Source organism: Labeo rohita, chromosome 5, assembly GCF_022985175.1.
Source record: "Labeo rohita strain BAU-BD-2019 chromosome 5, IGBB_LRoh.1.0, whole genome shotgun sequence".
Taxonomy (NCBI): Eukaryota; Metazoa; Chordata; class Actinopteri; order Cypriniformes; family Cyprinidae; genus Labeo; species Labeo rohita.
Window position 1 is genome coordinate 8101882 of NC_066873.1, and position 20682 is coordinate 8122563.

Sequence of the window (20682 nt, forward strand, 5' to 3'; positions counted from 1 at the left end):
GTGAAAGAGGTTAAAGAAAAAAAAAAAAACCCACAACTGAGAATGGCGTGCTTTCTGTACCTCATCACAGTGACATCCTGTGGGCCTCTAAACATACAGAAAGCCATTGTTGACATGAAGGGAAGTTATAGTTGAGCACTTCTTGTTTTACGTGAAGTTCCTCTATTTTACCTACATATTTAAATGAAGAAGAGACACTGTTCTCTTCTGTCCTGTACACTATGGAGAAGCATTTTGTTTCCTACGTGTTATGTTACACTATTCTGTTTCACTTTTTACTGCATAATGAAGCAACACCATGGGCTAGGAGACGGTGTCAACAGGTACATTTTATGGTGGTTTAGCATGATTTGCAACATTATGGACAAAAGTGAGGCATGAATTAATACACTGTTTATGTTATGTTTTAATGTTCAATGTAACATTAATAATTGGTTTAATCTTTTTTCCCCCAGATAGCCAATGGCTATGATTGTAGTGATATGGGCTTACAAGTCATTCCAGATGAGATACCAACTTCTGTCGAAAATTTGAAATTTAGCTTCAACTATCTTCCTTCTCTATACAACTTCACTTTTCAGAGGCTAAAGAGCTTGAATTATTTAGACCTGACAAGGTGAGCAAAACGGCTTTTATTTCAAGATGAATTGTTTAAAATTGTGCATCAGACAATCTAATGTTTCTTCTTCTCACATCTAACCCTATAACTCACAGATGTGGCATCACTTTCATGTATGAAGACATTTTCAAATATCAGGCTGACTTAGCGGTCCTTATCCTAATTGGAAACCCGCTTGTGTTCATCGCAGAAAGAGCTTTTTCTGGACCTCTATCACTGAAATATCTAAGCCTTGCTCAGTCAAAGATCCAAAGCCTATCAGACATCCCAACAGACAATCTTCCATATTTGGAGGTCTTGGACCTTGGGGGAAGTGAAATTCGCTCATTAGATGGACTAAGCAGTTTCCATTGTCAAAACTTACGCAGCCTGCAGTTGGACATGAACTCTATTGACCGGATAAGTGCGGATGATTTAGCACCACTCCACAATGTGCACGGGATAAGCATCAGCTTCAAAGGAAACGATTTTGTCTATATAGAACCAGGTGCGTTTCAGTCACTGAACTTGAGTAGTCTTGATTTCAGTGGTTGTCTTAGCAAGATGAACTTCTCGTCCCTACTGAAAGGGCTTGAAGGCCTTGAAGCCAACAGACTGAATCTGGGATTGTATGAAACCGATCCAACGGTGCACATACCATCAGCAGCACTACAATCTTTTTGCAAGATTGTTGTTACTGACCTGGATTTCCAGCTTCAGCATTTCTTAGACCTAAATAATTCCACCTTTCATTGCCTTGATGGGCTTAAAACGCTTGATCTTACTAGAGCCCACCTGGATTCAATGCAATTTAACACGACTGGCCTATCCACACTGTCCCATCTGGTGCTAGATGAGAACCACTTTAAAGATGTCTGCCACATCAACACCAGAAACTTTCCCTTGCTTACGCACTTGTCTGTAAGTGGGAATTCAAAGAAACTTAATTTTAGCAGTAGATGCTTGGAGAGTCTCAGAGTCCTAGAGGAGCTGGATCTCAGTCTTAGTTTAATAAATCCCAGGGGACCTTGTTGTAATGACCAGCTGTTTGGTCTGAGTGAACTGAAGCTCCTCAATCTCAGCTATGGCTCACAAATGTTCTTGAGTTCACAGCCTTTCGGTGCAACTCCACAGTTGGAGCACTTGGACTTCAGCCATTCAAACTACACTTCGAATGACAGCTCACCTTTTATTAATCTACAGAATCTCAAAACTCTAAATCTTTCCTGGTCAAATACCAGTCTGACAAACGTGCACATCTTTAAAGGTCTGAAGAACTTGCAACTCCTCAATTTGAAGGGGAACACCATTCAAGGAGGGGTTCTTACCCAGACGGAGCTCTTTAAATACGTCCCTCTTTTGGAAACCCTCGTTCTATCTTCGTGCAAAATAACTGCTTTTGAAGAGCACTTGTTTAAAGGTCTCACACATCTCAGGCAAGTAGACTTAAGTGAAAATAAGTTGGTCAAACTGAGCACATCTGGATTTTACTCTCTGGATTTTCTCCAACTTAACTTTGCCAGTAATGCCATTGTGACAGTGGATGTCGGAAGTGTTACGGATCTGGGAAAAGACAGTACTGTTGATCTGAGCTACAATCCACTGATATGCAACTGTAGCAACTTTGAGTTCATCAGCTGGGTTAAAAAAAATAAAATGAAAGTAAAACACTTAATGGAGACTGTTTGTAATGCCACAGGAACAAGGATTATTGATGCTGAACTGCATTGTGAATTTCCTGTAGCTGTAGGTGTACTTGTGTGTATTATAATTGTAGTTGCAATTGTGATTACATTTAGCATTTTCTGCATTGTCAGGAAAATTAGAAAATATTCAAGCTATTCGCAGCTGTAAAATAAGAAGAGTTTGCTTGGTCTTCCTCCAAATGCATCTGCTTTAAGTTGGAGATCCAAACTGCCTAGAAAATGTAGAAAAACGTGGAAAAGAAATGTATTATCAATCAATAATGTCAAAGCATTGAAAAAGCTATTAAAAATGGACTAAAATCTTCTCCCCATTTTTGAATAACAAATAGCGGTCTGTATAAAGTAAACAGGCAATAAAATGCAATAAAAGGTTATTTTGACATGCCTTTTTATTTTCAGTATTATACAACTTTAGAAGTATAAATATTTGTATAGTATACAACATCTATGACATCCATAGAGCTTTCTGTGGGTGATGTACAAAACTCAAAACCACATCTCTTATTGCACAGATCCTAAAAGACAATGATAAGCAGAGTCATCTACATAAACACTGTTTTCACACATAGAGAGAGGAAAGAAATCTCCAGAAAACAAGCAAGAACATACTGAACTGGAAAGACAACAAACAATTAGGCTACCACACCAATGGTCTTCAACATCAAGTGTCCGCTAGGAGGAACTCACACGCGCACACACACACACACACACACACACACACACACACCGATCATAGCATAACTGCTTGTGACGTAGCACATTAATTTGGCAAATAACACAAATGTACAAAATATACATCCATGAAGTAGTTGTAAACAAACATTTAATGTGCTTCTTTAAGGATTTAAACATTAAAAGTCAGAAAAGGGAAGAGCGAAGGGGAAGGAGGAAAAGAAAACACCAACAACATAAATATCTGGGGTTAATTCATGGCAATACTATTGATATTTGAGAACAGACAATGCATATGTCCTATAAAACATTCACGTTATCATTAAAGTTTCTATTACAGTATGTTTGCTTAGAATCTCTTTCCCAAATTCCCAATAAGCGTTGTGTTTTTAGTATTAAGGTGCCTTGTACGTATCACGTTAGACCTCCTAAACTGCATTTGTAAAGTCTATAAAGAACTGAAACTTCAGTCGGCTAATACACTTTGAAATCTCTACAATCTTTTTATTAAAGATTCTCTTTACACTGTGCATTCTGTTGTTTAATTACTTATGCACATTTGTGTGTTTAGCTCAGATATATGCCCTGTTTATGTAAAACATTAATCGCAAATACTTCAATATCATACTGTAATATATATGTTTCACAATATAAGTATACTGAAATTGGCCTACATACACAGTCGCTTTACTTTAAGTTGGTACGTGATGTATACATACCAGCAGAGCTATAGCAGTTTTAAAGTCAAGACCAAATATCAAAAGACACAATGATTCATCTTCTTCTCTGTTCTGATGCTAACCTTCATTGGTGACTATGCAACTGCCTAAAGGTCAAATCAAGCACAACTAATGACAAATATCCTTTTTTAACATTTGTGCACAACCTTCAAAAAAAAAAAAAAAAAAAAAAAAAAAAAAAAAAAACGAAAGAGAGCTTTGAAAGGTCTCAAAGGTAAAAAGTGCAGGAAATGCGCTTAGCAGTCCTATTGCGTGACTAGAGATGTTAATAGCACAAATGCATTTAGTAAAGTATTACACAATCCCCATTTATAAGGGTTGTCCTTTGCATATGAATATGTAAGAAGTATAAATATGATTGGGCACAAAGAACGAACATGCAGTGAAACTCCTGACATTTACCACAAGCCCTGACATACCTTTAGTGTTGCTAAAGCACATTTGATTATCCCTGTATGAGCCCTTTTAACCTTTAAACTAGGGGAAATGCATCATGTTCCTGTATGCCAAATGTTAGCCCTAAAAGCTTGACATTTTTCTTTTTTGAAAAACAGATTGTATATAATCTACATAGTAGCAAACCTTAATCACGGGGTAATCCTTCAGTCTCTGAAACTTGCCTCTTATATAATGTGCTACATCTGCCTTGTCCCTGTTTTTATGTAAATGCGTGACTTCCTTGTCAGTGGCATCAAGTACGATGAACATTCAGAGAGCAACTCTACTGCGTCACTTAAAATACATATCTGAAAATGCATGTGGTTAACCCCTACATATCTTAGTGAAACTTCAAGTACACTTCATTTCAGAGCGAGACTATCATTTTTCTGCTAGTTTAGACTCTATATCAGCGCAATTACTGAGCAGATAACATCACCAGGAGACTAACATTAAGTACAGTATACAAACATATGACATAGCAAAATATATACATATAAAACATACAACACTCGTTTTCAACCTATCCCTCTGTACAATTAATGCTGCTGTATTTACAATATATTGCATAAAAATTAATCCTTAGAAATGTATGTGAAAGGAATGTGAATTTCACCATGACCTGCTAAGAACAGCAAGTCATATTTCCCCAAAAACCTCTAAGGCCCCTTCCACTACGATTCCAGAACCATAAGATGATTCCAATATAAAATAGTTCCAGGTGAGAAGCACAGGACAAAGTGCTTTCCCTCTGTGCACCACTACCCAAAACAAAACTTTGCTGATAAGGTCAAAAACAAAAAAAGAAAGAAACAATAAGTGAAAAAAAAAAGAAAGAAAAGAAAATAAGCGATCTGTTCTACTTGCAGAGTGTAAGCCACATTAATAGCACCATTGCTACATATATTTTCCTAGTGGTTTTTAAATACATCAAAAACCAGTGTAATACATGATAACGCTAGCCTGAATAAGCGTGAAGCTTTTTTTTAACACAGTCAGTTAACATGCACCTTCAGCTCTAAATTTGAGGTGCGTTTTGTTTGGTACAATTACACTCAACCAAGATTGGCACAGTTCATTTAATCCTTAAAAAAGGCATCTACACTCCGTCTCCCCAATTATTGCACACGCCACTCGTTACATCACACCGCAACACAATACAAATGACTAATTTTGGTGCTTTTGCAAGATCTAAAACAAGACCACAAATCAGCAGCAAAACAAGTCAACATTCAGCCTACACTTTTTTGGACATAATATTAACGGAGCATTATCGATCACAACACAAACAAACAAATTTATCTCTGGTTTCTTATGAAAACCCAAAGTAACAGCTTCACCGGTCCTCAGATAGGAAGGCTTCATGATATTACATATAGACAAAAATTATGTTTACATCCTCATAGTCTTTGAAATTCAATATGCTTGGCAACTACAATACAATACGATACATCACTTTTTACAAGTTAACCCACGTGGCGTATCCTTTGTTTGTTTAGAACGGACTGAATCTTTTTCAATAGTAGTATTATCCTTTGCCAAAGGCACGCCTCTTGACGAGTCTTTGCGGTTAGCTTTAGGTGCTGACGACGTATCTTGAGTAGGTTCCTTTCTCTTCTTTTCCACTTGCTCTTTTCGGTTGGTTGAGACCTGTTTGTCAGTAATCTTTGACTCACTGGAGGCATGTTTAGGGTCAGGACTGGATGTAGTAGTAGTAGTTGTCCCTATGGGATCTCTTGTGCTGGAGCCCTTGAGAGACTCTGATCTTGGAACATCAATTTTGGACTTCACTTGTTCCTTTGAGGAAGGTCCAGGTAATTCAACTGCAGCAGTGCTGCCCTTACCAGAAGGAAGCCCACTAGACACATGGATTTTAACAGCTGGTACAGGCAACACTGGCACTGAGCCACCTTGAGAACCAGTGCGGGTCTCTTTATGAGGCTGCGACTTAGACATAGACAAGACTGACTCTCTTAGCTCCTTTGGCTTTACCATGTTGTCTTTGAGCTGTGCTATGTTTTCCTGCTTTCCCTTATCTTCAACTGCCTTCCCAGTAGATTGCGTAACAAGTGGAGAGTCTACTCTGGGCTTGTTTTTCGAGCTCAAAGGGGTTTGTTTTAGTATAGTGCTACTAGACGGCTGCGTCTGTTTTATTGCAGTCTGTGCTGAACTTGTCTCTGTCGTGGACATGTCCATAACTTGCTTATTAGGCTTCTCAGTGTCTAAATCAGGAGCACTCTTGATTTTCTGCTTTACTTCTGTTTTAACAGCAGACTGCACATGCACAGTGTCTTTTGTTGAAATGTCACAACTTCTAGTCTTTGGTGGGCTTGCACCCGCGTCCTTTGATGTGATATTCATGTTTACTTGACTTCTGAAGATGGCTTCCTGCTTTTCACAGTTTTCTGAAACTTCAGCTTTGACTGAAGTGGTAGGGTTAGAGGCACAAGTAATCTTTTCACTGCATTTTAAGTCATTTTTGGGAGCCATTTTATCCCCACATGCTGGCAAGGTTTTAAGATCCTTCACCATTAAATTGGATTGGCCACTTGCCTCCTCTGCATTTATTTTGTCTGCAGGTTGATTTTTGTTTAAACCCTGTTGAGACTGATGGGTTTGCAGACTGAATTCTCTGCTACCACTTGATGCACTAGAATTTTGTGTTCTGTCTGAGATTTGTTTGGAGAGCTGAACTGAAATACTTGCTGTCTGTCCATTGGCCAAGCCAACAGAGCCTGAAATTTTGGCACAGGTCTGATCAGACTGTAGAGGTTGGATGGTGGTTGTTTTTACTTCAGCCAACCCAGAAGGTTGTGGGGTGGTGCTTGCACTGGCCTGGGATTTTAAATCAGTAGCAGGCATGTCCTTCAATGGGGCAGCAATGGCAGATGGAGTGGATTTTCTTTGAAGGGTAGATGATGAGCTTTTAGTAATAGGGGTCTCAGGTGCATCTGCTGAGACAGAAGACACAATGGATGCTGTGACTGAGGAAGCTAAAGACAGACTCTGCGGGATGGGTGCCATTTCTTTGATGGATATCTCTGGTTTAGCCTGCCCTGAGGTTGGCGTACCATCAGTTCTGTCTCCCTTCGCAGACTCCATGTTTTTACCCAAACTTTTTAAATCTTGAAGACGCTCTGGATTGACGTCACGAAAGTCTTTGGTGTTACTAGCCCTATCCTTTCTATCTATTACAGTCTTGGTTGTAGCCAAAGTTGGGCTTGATGTCACAACTGCATTGTCTGTAACACCTTCTGATGAATGGGTCTGCTTTATCAATGCAGTGGTCTTTGTATCGGCTGGTTTGTCTTTATTCATGCCATCCTTATCTGTAGACATTGCTGAACTGCGTGAACTAACTGGTGTCTCACTCAGCCTACTATTATTTTTGCCAGAATTTGCTTCTGGGATTTTCTGGACAGAGTTGAGTTGAGCAAGAACAGCAGAAGACACTGAGAATTCCTCCGGTTGATTTGTCTTACTAAGGACCGGTTGTATCTGCTGAGTTTCTTTTTGCTTTGGAGATGCAGACATCACTGAACTGCGTGAACCGACTGTTGTCTCACTCAGCCTACTATTATTTTTGGTAGAATTTGCTTGTGGGATTTGCAGGACAGAGCTGAGCTGAGCAAGAACAGCAGAAGACACAGGGAATTCCTCAGGTTTATTTGTTTTACTAAGGACCGGTTGTATCAGCTGAGTTTCTTTTTGCTTTGGAGATGTATCCTCTATACTTTCCATGTCATCTTCCTGGTCTTCATTGCTGACTTCCCTGATGGAGGGTGTTTTTCCACATGCAAAGTGAGCATTGTGTCGTGCAGCTCTCATCTCCTGAGCTGCCTTTAGCCTAGTCTCCGATTTCACACTTGTGTCTATGGACTCCACTTTAGTGCTTGTAATCTGCAACTTCACGCCATCATTAAATTTATTTTTATCATGCAAGGCCTCATTGCAAGCAGGACTTATTGTAAAGTCCTTATTGGAAATTGACTCTTCTTTTGTAATGGTTTTGCTGCTCAAATGCACATTGTCCTTCTGGTTAAGTGTGCCAGAAATCCCTGCATGTGGATTTTTCTGTTTCTCTGTGGTTTTCTGTTGAATTGGCTGTTTTCCACATAGATCTTCTGCCAACATGGAACTATCACCATGGTTGTCTGCCATTTTGGAAAGACATGTGTCAGTCTTGGATACACGAGGTCCAGAAAGCAGACCAATGTCCAAGGTGCCCTCTAGTGGCTTTAAAGAGGACACAAGCCGTCCCTCCAATTTGTACTCAGAGGAAGTCTTCCTGATAGGACCATCAGAAGCAATCATCTGAAGTTTTTCTACTGCACTCTCTCCTCTCCCACTAAAAAGCTTAGGTGCCAAAGTTTCAGAAGTGCCATGGATGTTGCACATGCCCCCTTTAACATGTTCTAAAGCCAACGCGGAATCCAGCTGAAGACTTTTGGACCTGGTGGTGTTGAAATGAATGCTTTCATGAACACCAGAGGATATTCGACACAAGGAGTCCTCCCTATCCTCAAAGGACTGTCTCTTTCTGGCTAATTCCATGTTGGAGGCTTTGAAATCTATTCTTTCTGGTTTATTACTTTCCTTCATTGACCGAGAAATTTGCCGCTCTGACTGACAAGACCTCACATTCTCACTTAAAAGTGATACACATTCTCCACTGGTGACAGACTCAGCTATGCTCTCACAAACTCTTGGATTTAACTTTTTGTAGAGGACATCCTTCAAAGTAGCATTTGTAGACTTGTCCAGGGATCCAGATTCAGAACCCTGGGGTCTCACACTGGGACGTGTAAGGACACTCCACTCCTTATCTTCAGCAGCAGCACCTTCCACATCTTGCACGGTGTCCTGTTTTTGCATAGACTCTCGTCTTTCAGCCCAGTCCTGCCTCTTCACCACCACTTTAGCCTTCAGCTTGTCCCTATCTAGCTCCTCTACTGACTCCTGTCGACCAACTTTGCGAGTGACAGGCCGCTTTAGGCAACCCTGCTCAGCAGGCCTCACCCGAGTAATGGTGGGTGGCTCACAGGAAGTGCTCTCCTCTATGCATGGTGGGATATGCTCCCCTCTAGATGAGGACTCCCCTTGAGACTCTTCTTGGGTGACCTCCAAACTGTGCTTTCGAGTGCATAAATGTTTTTTGTCACCAGCGTAAGAGGGGGAAAGCTTCTCCTCGGATTGAACTCGCTTCAAGAGTGGAGACCGAGGAGGCTCTGCACTTTTAGGTCGCACCATATGGCGTACAATAGTGGGAGGTGAGTGCATTTTGGCAGGGAAGGCCTGAGAAGTTTTGGAGCTTCCCACAGTGTGAGTCAGCAAGGGAGATGGGGACCGCTGAGGAGAAGTCGGCTGAGGCTGAGGGGTCGGGGAGGGTGTGCGAGCCAATGGTGAGAGGGGAATGCTCCCTGCTGATTTACGTCGACCCTGACGTAACCGTCCGGGTAGTTTGGGACCCAGGCCATGCAGAGTGCTGGGTCTGATGTGGCCAGAGCCTGCTGGTGAGTTAGGTGCGCTGGAACTGGGGGAGCTACTCTGTGATGAATTGCCACCTGGAAGAAAGTGTGGAAAGTTAAATAAATAAATAAGATACGTGCCACCTTGTTTTTTTTTTTTTTTGTTAATTGCTTTCATTCAGATTTTATAATTCCACACTGAGCTAAACAGGATGTGCCCAGAACACAAAAACAGCATATATTTACACCTCCTGACACATGACAGGCAACATTATTAAAATATACTTTTTTTTTTTTTATCAGGACGGGTAATGGAAGACACACACCTGACTGGTTGAAGTCAGGTGTTGGACGAAAGGCAGCTGTGGGGGAGCGTGGTGAGAGGCTGTGTGTGGGAGATCCAGGTAGACTCTCTCCTGAAGACAGCGAGCGGTTTAATGAGGAGAAACTACGGCTGGTGTGTAAAAGTGGAGAGGGCTGCATGGCAAAACGTTTGAATACTGAACGCCGCCTGGAGAGGAAAAAAAGAGCTTGATCTGAAAAAACATATTGGAATATTCAAAAAGACAAACCATCCTACTCGTATTACTTTTGCAGTGTACAATATGCATGCAAAATATGTAAAATATATATTGAAAGCATAATGCATAGAATACCACCTCATAACGCAATGCGCTAAGCAATTTCAAAAGTGATTCTCATTATTTTTCTTCTTGACTTATTTCATCAAATATCCAAAATGTAAGACATTTTTACAAAAACAAAAAAAATATATCAAGCACAAATAGGATAAAACAGTATATATACAGTATATACTACTCATTTACCACTCTGAACACAGAGTGAACATTACAAAAACAATGCAGCAACAGCTACATCTAGTGGCAGTAGGGAGATGTTGCTTCTGAGGTTTAGGTAGTTTATCCAAATTTATGTGATTACATGAACATTTATAAAACCTGAAATTGACAAGAACAGTGATATTCTTGTTTTTTCTTACCTTTCTTGAGTTTTCTCTTTCTTTGGCTTCTTGGTTCTTCTCACCATTTTGCTTCTGTAACTATTTCTTCTAGCTGGACCAGTTTTGATAGAAGTGTTTTCAAAAGGGGTAGTAGATATCGCGACTTTACTTCCACTCTGCAAAAAAGCATACAAGTGTCACCTACAGACGTACTGTAATAAAAAAAATTAACGGAAAACAAGCAGTGAAAATAACGTTGCGGTTGTCACATTGGTTGGTTTTTGCACCTTTAGCAATAGCTCCACCACCTCAGTGTGAAGCAGTCCATGAACTGTTTCTCCATTCACATGAGTGATCAGGTCTCCAGCCTTGAGACCAGCCTTGTGAGCAGGGCCACCATCCTCTACATTCTATTCCCAAACAATACAACATACACAGTCAATCACACATAATTCAAAAACTTTCATCAATATCTTAACTATCTGTGATGCAGTAAATTGAGATAAGAAAAATCTGTTCCATGTTCTTTCTAACAAGCCACAGCTGCAACAAGTAAAAACACATTTTGTCAGCTGTTTAGGTTTTATAGTGGCTATTACTGGACAGCCCTGCCACACTTACCCAGACCATGTGATAAACTGTATAAACATCACTGTCACAGGCATAGACCCGGATCGCTCTTAGAGTGAAGCCAAACTTCTTCCCTGAGCTGTGGATGATGATTGGCTGACGACAGATGACACCACTGAGGGAGGAGTCTCGGCTGGGGGAGGAGTCTCTAGAAGATGGGTCTGATGACAGTGAGTATGGAGAAATGGGGCTTGCTAATGGTGACACACCAAAAACATCTAGGGGAACAAAGGAGAGAGGTCAAATTCTACATTAATACAATCAACCAACTGGTGATTAGGTAACCACCTTCCAAAAACCACTGACATGGGCAAAACCAAAAACTTGGTCATGCCTGCAAAGATATCCCAACATATTCTTTCACACACATACTACACACTCACCTCCAGGAATCATGAGTGACAGGGCGCTGGTAGACACTGATTTTGTGACTTTGCTGACTACACACTGTTTTTCTGCGGCCTCAGGTTTGGGAGCTGTCAGGAAGGAGCCAGTATCAGAGGAAGGCTTACAGGAGCTGTCCAGACTCTCTACTCCATCTCCCCGTGATGGCGCCTGATCCAAGTGCTCAGAGAAACTGCCTACTCCAAAAAAAAAAAAAAAAAAAAAAAAAAAGAGAGAGAGAGAGAGAGAGGGAGGGAGGGAGGGAGAGTTAGTTATAACAGTTTTGCAATGTACTTACTTCCTTGAAATAATTTTTATTATTTAAAATTCCTCTGACCTAATTAAACCCATTAGATAATTTTGCTATCTGCTTGATTACAAACAAATCACTTTTTTCCCCCAATTAAACTCGGGGTCAATTGTACTTTGGCAAGAACTCATTGTATAAAAAAATTCATTCTTTCATTCATTTATTCATTCCTATCTCCTGTAAATCACCCCTGTACCTGAGAGGGTGGAGTTACTGATGGTGCTACAGGGTGTGGTGGGATCAGGCTCATCCTGAGGCAACTCCCCAATACTAAAGGTCACTTTACTGGGGTCTTCCAGAGCCAGAGTGCCCTCACCATCTTCCACTTCTGCAGAGATGGCAAACTTAGGAAGAAGACCGGAACATCTGCTCAAACTGGTGCTCTCAGTGTCAGATGAGTGAGAGAGAGAAGGGCTGGAGAAGAGAAACAAGTTGAAATGACACATTCCACCCGAAAAAGTCAGGATCGACAAATTTAAGGTAGTTTTAGTAACATAGAAGTTTTGTTGGTGGTCCAGAGAGGTCCACCAGCTCTAACCAGCTTTATTAAGAGTGGACTATAAGGTTGGCCTTGACCCCACTAGCTGCTAGTTCAATCGGATCAATCATCTGGACCAGGGATAGGCAATGTTGGTCCTGTGCCAGTGTCTCCCCTTCAGCCCTTGCAAAGCCGCTAAAATGCAAGCCTGCAACCATTAGCGAAAAAGTGTAACGGCTAATGCTATCGCTTCCAGTCAGGCAGTATGTGGGAAAGGAGACAAGAGGCCATTTTTTTTTAAATAATAATAATAATTGCAACATCATAAATAATGATAGTGGCATGAACATTCAGTTTCATATTATTTAACAACATATAATTCAAATTCTAAGCCTGGTAATCCCAAGAGAGTACATAGACACATAGTTGTACATTTAAATGCTGCCAACTAAACACTGTCATAACTGTTTAGGCTAACGCTACCAAGCTAGAGATGCTTCTCTTCAACGATATCTTAATAGTATTCTTGATAATCAATAACTTGCCTTTACAGGCCTGAACAGATCTTTGAAATCTTGTAATATTTCGAAGCCTTTATTATTCTTCAGTTCTACAGCTCTGCAGTAAAATTCACTTCAAAGATTCACTTTTCATTCCTAAAGATGACATGAAAAAAAAGGCTTTTTCACAGAAAACAACGACTTTTTAAGATGAAAATGACATGAAATTACCCATAACCAGAAGATGGCAGTAGAGGTTCACTCATTAGCTGCAGCTGCCATTTCAACTCCCATAGTTTTTTTTTTTACATCTTGCTTTTTGATTATAAAATTACTCGTATAACAAATTTTAGTACTTTTACCGCACTTTAGTATATAGTATAGCAAGTGCAGAAAGTCATTAAAATAAATAAATAAATTAATTAATTAATTAAATACTTATATATACTTCACTACAAATTACATAAGTTAAATATTAATGGTATAAGAATTAAATATGAATCACTATGAATTTAAAATATTTTATATTTAATTTAATAACTGCATCTTTCTACATATATTTAATAACAGTTTTATCTTGAACTGTAAAAGCTATTAAATAGCCTATAATCATTTAATGCACAGCTCTATTTTTGACATCAGCTTGTCAGATGTTTCGTTCGGTTATTACTGTCAATCATATCAAATGATTTGCGCATATTTAGTGGATTTACTCGCATAATTTTTTACACTTGCGTTTGACATTCTTAAAACGCTATACATTGACGTTTGGTCCTCTTAGACAAAATTTTCTTGTGAATTGTGAATGGATTATGTAGAGAAAACGAGCAAAGGACACTCCTATTATGACACAATACAGTTGACTGTAAATGACTGAGCTGGCTTGTCTAAAACAAGGAAGTAATGCGTGGATATGGTCAATTGAGTGTCGCACAACTCTGACTGAACATTCAGTGACATCAAGGCTGTAATGTAATTGGTTATTAAGGGACACTTGATCCAAGTAGCCGTTATGCTTTCTCCAATAGTAAGTAAAACAGACCCTCTCATCTCCCTATAGTAAGACAATCTCTGGCCCTAGTAATCCTGAAGATCCTTGATTAGCTGGTTCAGGTTTGATTAGGGTTCAAGCTAAACTCTGCAAGACAGTGGCACTCCAGGACCAACATTGCCAATCCCTGATCTGGACAAACATGGTCCAGCTAATGACCATAAATGGACAATTTAAAATCATCTATCATCAGATGTTGGATTTTCCAGTCAAATTTGACTTAATGATATGTTAAATGTTAATATCAAAATGAATAATTCATCAAAAATATATTTTTTAAACAAACAGTCTGGCCAGTGGCATGCGAGTATAGAGATGTGTATTTATTTTAGGATGAGCTCTTCATTTTTACATCTATTTTGAATCTAATCTATTTTTATGGAAAGGGTGTGTGGGTAACATACATCTCAGTGAAGTCTGGTGTCCAGCTCAGTGAGTCAGCAGTGAGAGAACTGTCTGTTGTCTTCTCTGGCTGTTCCCCTTTCTCTTCCAGCTGTCCTCGAGACAGATCCAGACTACTGTAAACCTACACACACACACAAACAAACATAATATATACATAAATAAACATATGTTACAGCATAAAACCATGAGAATAACAGTCAATCCTGAAGCGAAGAAATGTAACTTGAAACGCTTCTGTTGGGCACTGCTAGGTTGCTCCTAGGGTGTTCTGGATAATTGCTAGTTGGCGCTTACTAGGGATGCTCTCTAATAGTCGACTAACTATTAGTTGACTGTTAGTTGATTTTTCTAGGTTAATGTTAACCTAGAAAAATGTGCGCTATTGAATTGTCTGTGCGGAGTGTGAAATAGTAAATAGTAAAATCCATCTAATACAGTGGTTCTCAACCAGGGGGCCAAGACCCAGGGGGCTGCAGAATTATATTTTATATTGATATTAATAACATTATTAATAAATGTAAAAAATTAAAACGCTAAAGAATACAGAGAATCAATAAATCTTATTCTCCCCCCCACTCCTGCCCCTCAATAGCTATTGTTTCTGCTAGTTTGTGTATACAAAAAAAAATAATAATAAAATAAAAAAAATAAAAACAAGCAGGAATCCCTTAATTCCAGCAGATATTTATAAAACACAGCCTTCACCAGATTCCTTCACTGCAAGCATGATAGTTTCTGGAAGCAACTGATACTGCAATGCACCAAAGGCTTGCATGCCTGAGCATAAGGATGCGCATGACCACAGTTTCACACATCTCTACTTAAACATACACTGGTCAGAACTCTTCTCATCTGACTCATTCTGCACTGCATGAATTAAGCAGTGTGTGAGGAAAATGTGACACAACTCACTTTGGAGAATCGGTGTGAAGACGAGGAAAACTGCCGCAGTTCCACATTAAAATCTTCGTCATTGGTATCATCCTCCTCCTCAGTTTCCAAGTGATGGTACCTATCAGATCGTGCTGCGATTGAAAAAGAAAATGCATCACATTGTGCGGTCATGTCAGTTGTCAAGATGCTCTCATGTCAGGTATTTTAAGATTCCATTATTCTAAGAAGTTCTCAAAAAAGGAACATTCTGTCATCTAGCTTGGTCATTATAACATACACTGAAAAAGAAAAAAAAAAACTGCATTTTTACTTAAATCAATATTGTTATTACTGCACACACATAGATACACACACACACACACACACACACACACACACACATACATACATACACACACATACACACACACACACATACACATATATATATAGCAAACTGTTGACATTTCTCCAAACAAATGACAAAGATTCATATTACCAACCAACTGTGCTATACTAATATATGACTAATCTATCAGTCTGGGAACATCTGACCATCCCTTAAGACATAAAACCAAACATGGGCACTGACTCTCAGCCCTGCACTTCTTGCGTGGACCGTGAAGGACAATGACTACACTCCTGCTGTCACTCACTGTCAAAGTAGCTAGTGTCATCCTCAGACTCCAACTGGGGAATGAACTCTGCCTTCTGCCTCAGCAGGCTGTTCCAGTCCAGACTGTGAAAGAACTGATGGTGCTTGACTTCATATGCCCCTCCTGCTTAAAAATACACATCCAATAAAATTTCAGAAACACTTGACCACCTTATCATCTTCTAAACAGGTGCAATGTGACAAAGCAGCAAGTGGTAAATTCTATTTATTCCACTTTGGGTATTAAATACCTGAATTTTTGTTTTTTGTTTTGTTTTTTGTTTTTTTGTAGTTTTCATGTAGGGTTTGTGGTTGTGGTATTTTCACTTTCAGTGATGGCAAAAATATGATGCTGGAATCTTCTAAGGAAAAGACTTGCATTAAGTGCTAAGGAAAAGTGCAAGGAGGCTAAATGTGAATTTGCTGTCTAATTCTACTAAAAGGGGAGGAAATTGCTGCACTTTTCCTTTTTATATGTGTGGGTAGACATAAGTGACATCAAAGAGAAAGATTATGCAGTGCAAATTCCTGTGAGTGAACTATGAGTGAGACTGTATGGGTCATTCTATAATTAGGGGTACATTTAGAATTTGACAATGTAAAGAAAAAAGTTTTCCTTTTTCCCAAAAACCCAAACATGACCTTACATACCTGTTTTGAAACAATCTATACTGTAGAAAGTGCTATATAAATAAAGGTGATCTGTAGGAATATGTGCATAAAATACCATCTATGTTTGCTACTGTCCACCATGTTACCTTTACTGGATAACACAGTTGACAGGTAACTTAGTTGACATTTTTAGTGTTTTGGGCCTATACTCAACATGGAAGCCTAGAACTACTGAGCATATGATATGTTTAGAAATATATTTTCATAAACAAAACAGAAGTTTTAGTTAAATTGTCTTGTTAAAATTGGCAGCAATCATACTTGTGTAACACTGTTGACAGTTAATTAATCCACTCTTGACACAGGTTTGCTAGTTTAACCGAAATTAGGGGATAGAGAGACAACATAACTTCTAGTGTTTCATCCATATACTGCTAGAGGAAATGTCATCATACTGTGCAAATTATGTGAGAATGGGACAAACCACACCCAAATGTCTTGATAACCGAATCTAACTGAAGGCAAAACTATGAAATTAATTTATATTTGAGGTCATTTTCATGCTTAAATGCAGAGTAGAATGAGCAAAATCAGACAGCTGAATATCAGGGTTGTATGTGATATAATCATTTTTGAACAAAAGATATGGCTTTTTCAACATATTGTACTGTGATTGGGAAAAATATAATTGCGTACTAGAAAATTAAGCATCTGGGTTTATATTGATGAAAATATATTAAACATATACTTCACTGACATGAGATGTACCCACAATTATAGAATGACCCGTATGTCTGTTTTTAATGGCTAAAAGGAGAACTAAGCATTTCTGATAAAAATGCCCCAATTTGGTTTTATTGGCTGTGTGAGAATGTTTCTATTATGATTTATAATAATGGTTTGGTAATAGTGAGAATTGGGCCTTAATTAAAATATCTTACTGGATAACAAGGCATTTATTTACTTGCCAAAAGCAATTTTTACTCACTTTTGTTGTTTGGCAAGTATTATGGCAAACATTTTGGACTCTTACCAGTGCCGAGGCGCTCCAGAGGGTTCTGTCTGAGCAGTAGGGTAATCAGCTCCTGAGAATCAGCTGGTGGTGCATCCTCTCCCTCCGGCCAGTTTATTTCATCTAAGACAAGAAGCAGCAAACAGATTCATCCTCACTAACTGAATGGAACAAAACCAACGTCTTTTCCAAAAATCATTATTTTTCATTCAACATGAAAGCTCCTCTCTGGTTTTGTTGGCTCTTTATTGTAACACACAACCATTCACTCATGCACAACACCAGACTAATGAATACAGACAATATTTTTACATATGAATCAAACATAATTATTAAAATGCATCAAAATGCCTACTGCACATAAACAGGCATCCTAATATATCCACTTTCATATGCATCAATTCTAGGAACGTGCATGGATTTCCAGTATCCAGAGGTTATTTGGCATTTTTTTTACTAATCAAAAAACAGGGCCCTTGACACAATCATAACAAACGATTGCCAACAAACAACAAAACCGATCTTAGATCAGAAAGAAAAGGACAGGGATTTTGGCATAAAGGCCAGGGGGTGAAATAAACGAAGAGCTGTGCTTTGTTTGTTTTCCGACTGTCTCTACAGCAACATGAGCCCCATGTTTGAATCTTATTAGGAAGCATGAATATGCATCCAAGCCCAGGGCAATAGCAGCTAGCTGGGCTCATTATTTAAGACTCACACCTATGCCAATCCCATAACCAGCGGTTAAACTGGGATTTGTTATGTGAAGAGGCGAGAGGGGGGTCCATGGTTTCAGGCTTTCAAGGACTGCACATGTGCGTGCAAAGCCTACAAAATCTTATATCAAATGACAAACTCTAAAATATAACAAGTAAAGCGAGCCCTCTGCTATGAACACTAAAATGCTGATCAAAATCATAACACTGGACAAAATAACACTGCATAGTGTTCACTGCAAGTTGAAATCTTTCAGTTAAAGTTACAAAAGTCAGTCAAGAGCAGTGAGTGATTTTTACTAGTGTCTTTTTTGTTGTTGATTAACATTAATGACACAGACAGCAATCAGTTAAATAGACTGCCGTCTTTTTAGGACCGACTGCACAGATCTAACATATTGTTACACATGCGCTTCTTTCTCAGTTTAAGTTCATTGAAGATATAACTGACTGTGTTTATGTGAGAACTCCCCATTTTGAATTTTGCATGTATCAGAACATACACAATAAGCTGCAAAAAACAACTCAATTCTCACGCTTTGTCTGAGAAGCTGCTTTGTGTAAAGTACGGTTTAAAAACCATGAATGTTTAAAGTGGCAAGACTTAAAAACGTGCAGATGCATTTCGTCAACTGTCCCGAGTGTCTTTTAAACGGAATATTGTTTGAAAATAAACAATGAATGTTCACAAATGAGTTACCAGCCTAAGCAATGAGCTCCAGGCCAATTTAACCCCTGCCCATAACAGAAAACCAACACTAAAAGTACTAATGGAAGCAGAAACATTTGGGAGCTGCAGAAACACATGGGGATAATAGAAGAATCCACACAAATATTTTGCCAATTTACATTTTTAGGTCTAATTTAAGGACAGAGCAAATATACTGAACTGAAAAACACATTTCAAACCCATACAAATCATATCATAATGTTTTCTAAATTTCAGAGAGGGCACATACTTTACTTGGCTTAACTTGATCCAAAATGTTAAAATGTGTGGACATGTTCTATTGTTACGTAAAGGTATAGATATGATTATGATCTAAATGACAGTCTTATTAGAAATGCATATGCATGACCACGAAAATGATACTACATGTTAAAAATAAATTGTATATATACACTTCTTAGCCTAACTAGAAAATAGAATAAAATTATAAATAAAATAATAATATGAATAATACTAGTATCGAGACCTCTGTTTTCAAGTGAACAAAGCTAACATATTTCTTTTATACTGTGGTAGAGTTAATTTAAAAATGTAAAACGTGCTTTCTGGTGTTAAAGCCAAATCTGATAAAGCTTGATTATTATTATCTGTGAGAGAGAAGCTATGTGGCAATGTACTTAATGTAAGTCTTTTGTTCAGCTAAATGAACATTTTGTTAAGACAACTTGCACTTTGATCCTTCTCATAAAATCAGAATGATGTGTGATTTCATTTGCATAAGACAGCAATGAACAAATCCAGAGAGATCCAGGTTTGCAGAACAACAGGTGGAGGATAAGAACAGTAGACCCACATGTCTGTGGGGGTCTTTTGCTGATCCTATGAGATACTGATATGCATTAATGGGAAGCAGAGATGAAATTATGCAACACAGTCTGAATCCGCTAAAGCTCTTGCTGAAAGATGCATGCCTGTATTGTGCAACAGGAATTCAGAATGTGACTGACCACTGATGACCTGGCCGAACAGTTCTTCTGGAGTGTCTCCAAAGAATGGTACACAGCCCACCAGGAACTCATAGAGGATGATGCCCATTGCCCACCAGTCCACTGGCTTCCCATAGCCTTGCCTTAGGATTACTTCTGGAGCAATGTACTCAGGAGTCCCACACACCTGTTAAGAAAAATGTATGCAGATGTTACAATCTTTAAGATAAACAAGGCGGGTCATTAGTATGATGTCATACTAGATCAACATCAAACTAGCACTAAATAAGATAAACCAGCCTGGTCCAGCATGGAAATTCATGCTTCTCTAAAGACCAGATCTTCAGTGAATATATCAAACATAGAGGTTATGACAATGACTATGCAAATTTAAATAAAATATCAAGTTGTCAGGACTTTTGTAGAGAATTGGATCTTTACCTGTTTATCAGAGAACTCTCTAGCGTCCTTCTCAATGTGACCCTCATAGAGGTTAGTGGTCATGTTCATCAGCCCCACTTTTGATAGGCCAAAGTCTGTCAGCTTGATGTGTCCCATTGAAGTGACCAACAGACTGTTAGAATTTAACAAAACAGAGCACAAAAAGAAACAATTAGTTATACTAGAATTAGACCCCTGCTTGGGAAAAAACAGAGCTGGTAGCTTTTTTTTTGCCAGTTTGGACAAATGCTCTGCATTTGCTGGGACCACTTGATTTTAGGCCAGCTTGGACCAACTAACAATACAAATCACTAGCTAGAAAGCATGTTATATCAGCTTCCATCAGCTTGGATTTTAAACTGTTCATGTTCATTTC

General features: G+C 38.9%; 2 protein-coding genes across 11 annotated transcripts in view; one reads left to right on the forward strand and one right to left on the reverse strand.

Moving 5' to 3' along the window:
- The first annotated feature begins 211 nt into the window (after positions 1-211).
- On the forward strand, positions 212-2664 carry cd180 (CD180 molecule). Its single transcript, XM_051109042.1, has 3 exons — positions 212-323; positions 456-616; positions 715-2664. The coding sequence occupies exons 1-3, from the start codon at positions 222-224 to the stop codon at positions 2450-2452; spliced, it is 2001 nt and encodes a 666-aa protein (XP_050964999.1). The 5' UTR covers positions 212-221; the 3' UTR covers positions 2453-2664.
- An 11-nt stretch (positions 2665-2675) lies between these two features.
- The window catches only part of mast4 (microtubule associated serine/threonine kinase family member 4), a 104281-nt gene continuing 86274 nt past the window's right edge, over positions 2676-20682 (reverse strand). For 8 of the 10 annotated variants that reach the window (XM_051109033.1, XM_051109031.1, XM_051109034.1 and 5 more), the window contains 13 exons: positions 20307-20439; positions 19887-20052; positions 17515-17616; positions 15871-15996; positions 15254-15366; positions 14341-14462; positions 12104-12321; positions 11597-11794; positions 11205-11431; positions 10871-10993; positions 10623-10759; positions 9949-10133; positions 2676-9718 (listed from right to left, as the gene is read on the reverse strand). In XM_051109033.1, the coding sequence (XP_050964990.1) occupies positions 5607-9718; positions 9949-10133; positions 10623-10759; positions 10871-10993; positions 11205-11431; positions 11597-11794; positions 12104-12321; positions 14341-14462; positions 15254-15366; positions 15871-15996; positions 17515-17616; positions 19887-20052; positions 20307-20439 (5962 nt within the window). In that variant the 3' untranslated portion in view covers positions 2676-5606. The remainder of the gene's footprint in view (positions 9719-9948; positions 10134-10622; positions 10760-10870; positions 10994-11204; positions 11432-11596; positions 11795-12103; positions 12322-14340; positions 14463-15253; positions 15367-15870; positions 15997-17514; positions 17617-19886; positions 20053-20306; positions 20440-20682) is intronic. The other 2 variants (XM_051109032.1, XM_051109041.1) reach the window with 1 other exon arrangement.

Excerpts from the sequence above, each read along its gene's own strand:
- cd180 (XM_051109042.1), top strand. The coding sequence starts at position 222 with ATGGAGAAGCATTTTGTTTCCTACGTGTTATGTTACACTATTCTGTTT. Across the intron at positions 324-455 it reads CTAGGAGACGGTGTCAACAG|ATAGCCAATGGCTATGATTG; the intron begins GTACATTTTATG and ends TTTTTCCCCCAG. Across the intron at positions 617-714 it reads AATTATTTAGACCTGACAAG|ATGTGGCATCACTTTCATGT; the intron begins GTGAGCAAAACG and ends TATAACTCACAG.